Source organism: Egretta garzetta, unplaced genomic scaffold (assembly GCF_000687185.1).
Source record: "Egretta garzetta isolate BGI_Z169 unplaced genomic scaffold, ASM68718v1 scaffold430, whole genome shotgun sequence".
Taxonomy (NCBI): domain Eukaryota; kingdom Metazoa; phylum Chordata; class Aves; order Pelecaniformes; family Ardeidae; genus Egretta; species Egretta garzetta.
In genome coordinates, this window is record NW_009258267.1 from 756,280 (window position 1) to 758,069 (window position 1,790).

Genomic DNA, 1,790 nt, shown 5'->3' on the forward strand with positions numbered 1-1,790 from the left:
CGCCTTTTCATCCCCCAGCACCCCCAAGCCCCTCTCGGCAGGGCTGCTCTCGATCCTTTCTTCCCCCAGCCTGTACTGATACCGAGGGTTACCCCGATAAGGGGTAGCATTTCCTTCAGCTTTCTTTTCCACCTAAGTTAGTAAAAAGAGCGTTTTGCTCAGAGCGGCGATGGGACACAAAGGGCTTTCCTGAAAAATTATTCATTGTAGAAAACACCAAGGTCACAACAATTCAAGTAAATTAAACCATACAAGGACTATGTGTCATCTGTGTTATCCCCTCTGTCTTCCCCACTGCTATACCCCTACAACAGTAGCAATTCTCATAAACAATTTTGCCCTGGAGCAACTACTATCCTGCACAATTTGGGAGTTAGCCTGTGGCAGGTCTACTGGCGAAAGGCAGTTTTTCATCCAGCCACCCTCCTCTAAGGCCTGAAAGTTTCGTCAGGTAGATGTGGCCAGGCCATGCCAGTTCATTCCCATGTCAGCGAATGGCTGCATCCGTACCAGTAGAGAACAGCACGTGACTCCAAACAGGACTGCTCTGTGTGAGGGCATCACCCTCAACGTGAGACCTCAGAAAACGTGTGGCACCTACAAAACCATTCTTCCAACTGGTAAATTACTCTCTGTTACGTACAGCATCTGACAGGCGGATGTTGGTCATCCAGCAGCACCTTTCGGGCCATTATCTGTGGTGTTCTGAACATCCTGAAGAAACGTACTTTAGTTGGTATACATTTGTGTTCCTCTGCTGATCAGGGACCAAGCTAACAGATAAGCTCTGAGCAGATCTGTAGTAACTCTGTTCATTTAATACAGGAGTGAACTGCTGAATCCAGTGCAACCCATGTTTTGGTTCATTTTTCTTTCAAGCCAGTGATGTCTTCTATTGCATAACGTTTCTGCAAGGTACAGTTAATACCTCCTGCTGTCGTTTAAATTAGCTACTTCCTTACAGATAAAAATCTCACCCATGTCAGTAACCACTTTTAAAAGGTAGAGCCAATTAGTTTTTGGACTAACAATGCTTAGAAGAGACTTACAAGCTGTAAGCCATTTTTAAATTAAGTTTGGATTGTGGGGAGTGGTGGTGAGGCTCCAAGGGTGTAGCAACCAGGAAATGAAATAAACCCAGTCCAGTTTTACAAAAATGTATTTTCTAACAATATTTTAGTGCCGACAGAAATGACATTAACAATGTGGTTTTACACACTGAGATTTTAAGTCTATGCACTACCAAACTTAAAACTAAATTTAATCCTTGCCTACACTAACTGCTCTTTAAAAAAATAAACAAATGCCCCAATTTGGCAATGGTTGGCAAACTTGGGTAAACCAAATGCAGCAGGACGTAACGAATCTCGTAACAATACTACATAGTTCTAGCGTTACGTAAAAAGCTATCTGCAGTTACGTTTTCAGCCTGAACATTTCTCCAGCCTGGCTCACACGTCTGCACCTAGTACTAGTGCAGCACTGGGGGCAGAAGGAAAGCATAGCTGGGGCACCTGTACCTTCTGCTCCTAAGTCTGAACTTATACTTACTTAGCTTAAAAAAAAAAAAAAGAGCTGAAAGAAGCTGTTGTTTCTTTCTGAGTTTCTCTCACTGGCTTCAGTAAATCCCGCTTGAATGAAATGACTTCCAGCAAAAGAGACCAGAAAGGCCAAAATCCTCAGGATACAAGCGTGGGCCTCCCACACACCTCCACCGCTCATGTAACTGCTCCGCCAGGGCTCTTGCAACCGGCAGCCCACGGCCAAGCCCGGCACACGGCGCACAGCCC

General features: G+C 44.9%; 1 protein-coding gene across 1 annotated transcript in view; it reads right to left on the bottom strand.

The window, feature by feature from the left end:
- SLC35A1 (solute carrier family 35 member A1) overlaps positions 1-981 on the bottom strand; it is a 16,602-nt gene extending 15,621 nt beyond the window's left edge. Inside the window, exon 1 of the mRNA XM_009648943.2 lies at positions 978-981. Coding sequence (XP_009647238.2) covers positions 978-981 — 4 coding nt within the window. The remainder of the gene's footprint in view (positions 1-977) is intronic.
- Between the last annotated feature and the right edge of the window lie 809 nt (positions 982-1,790).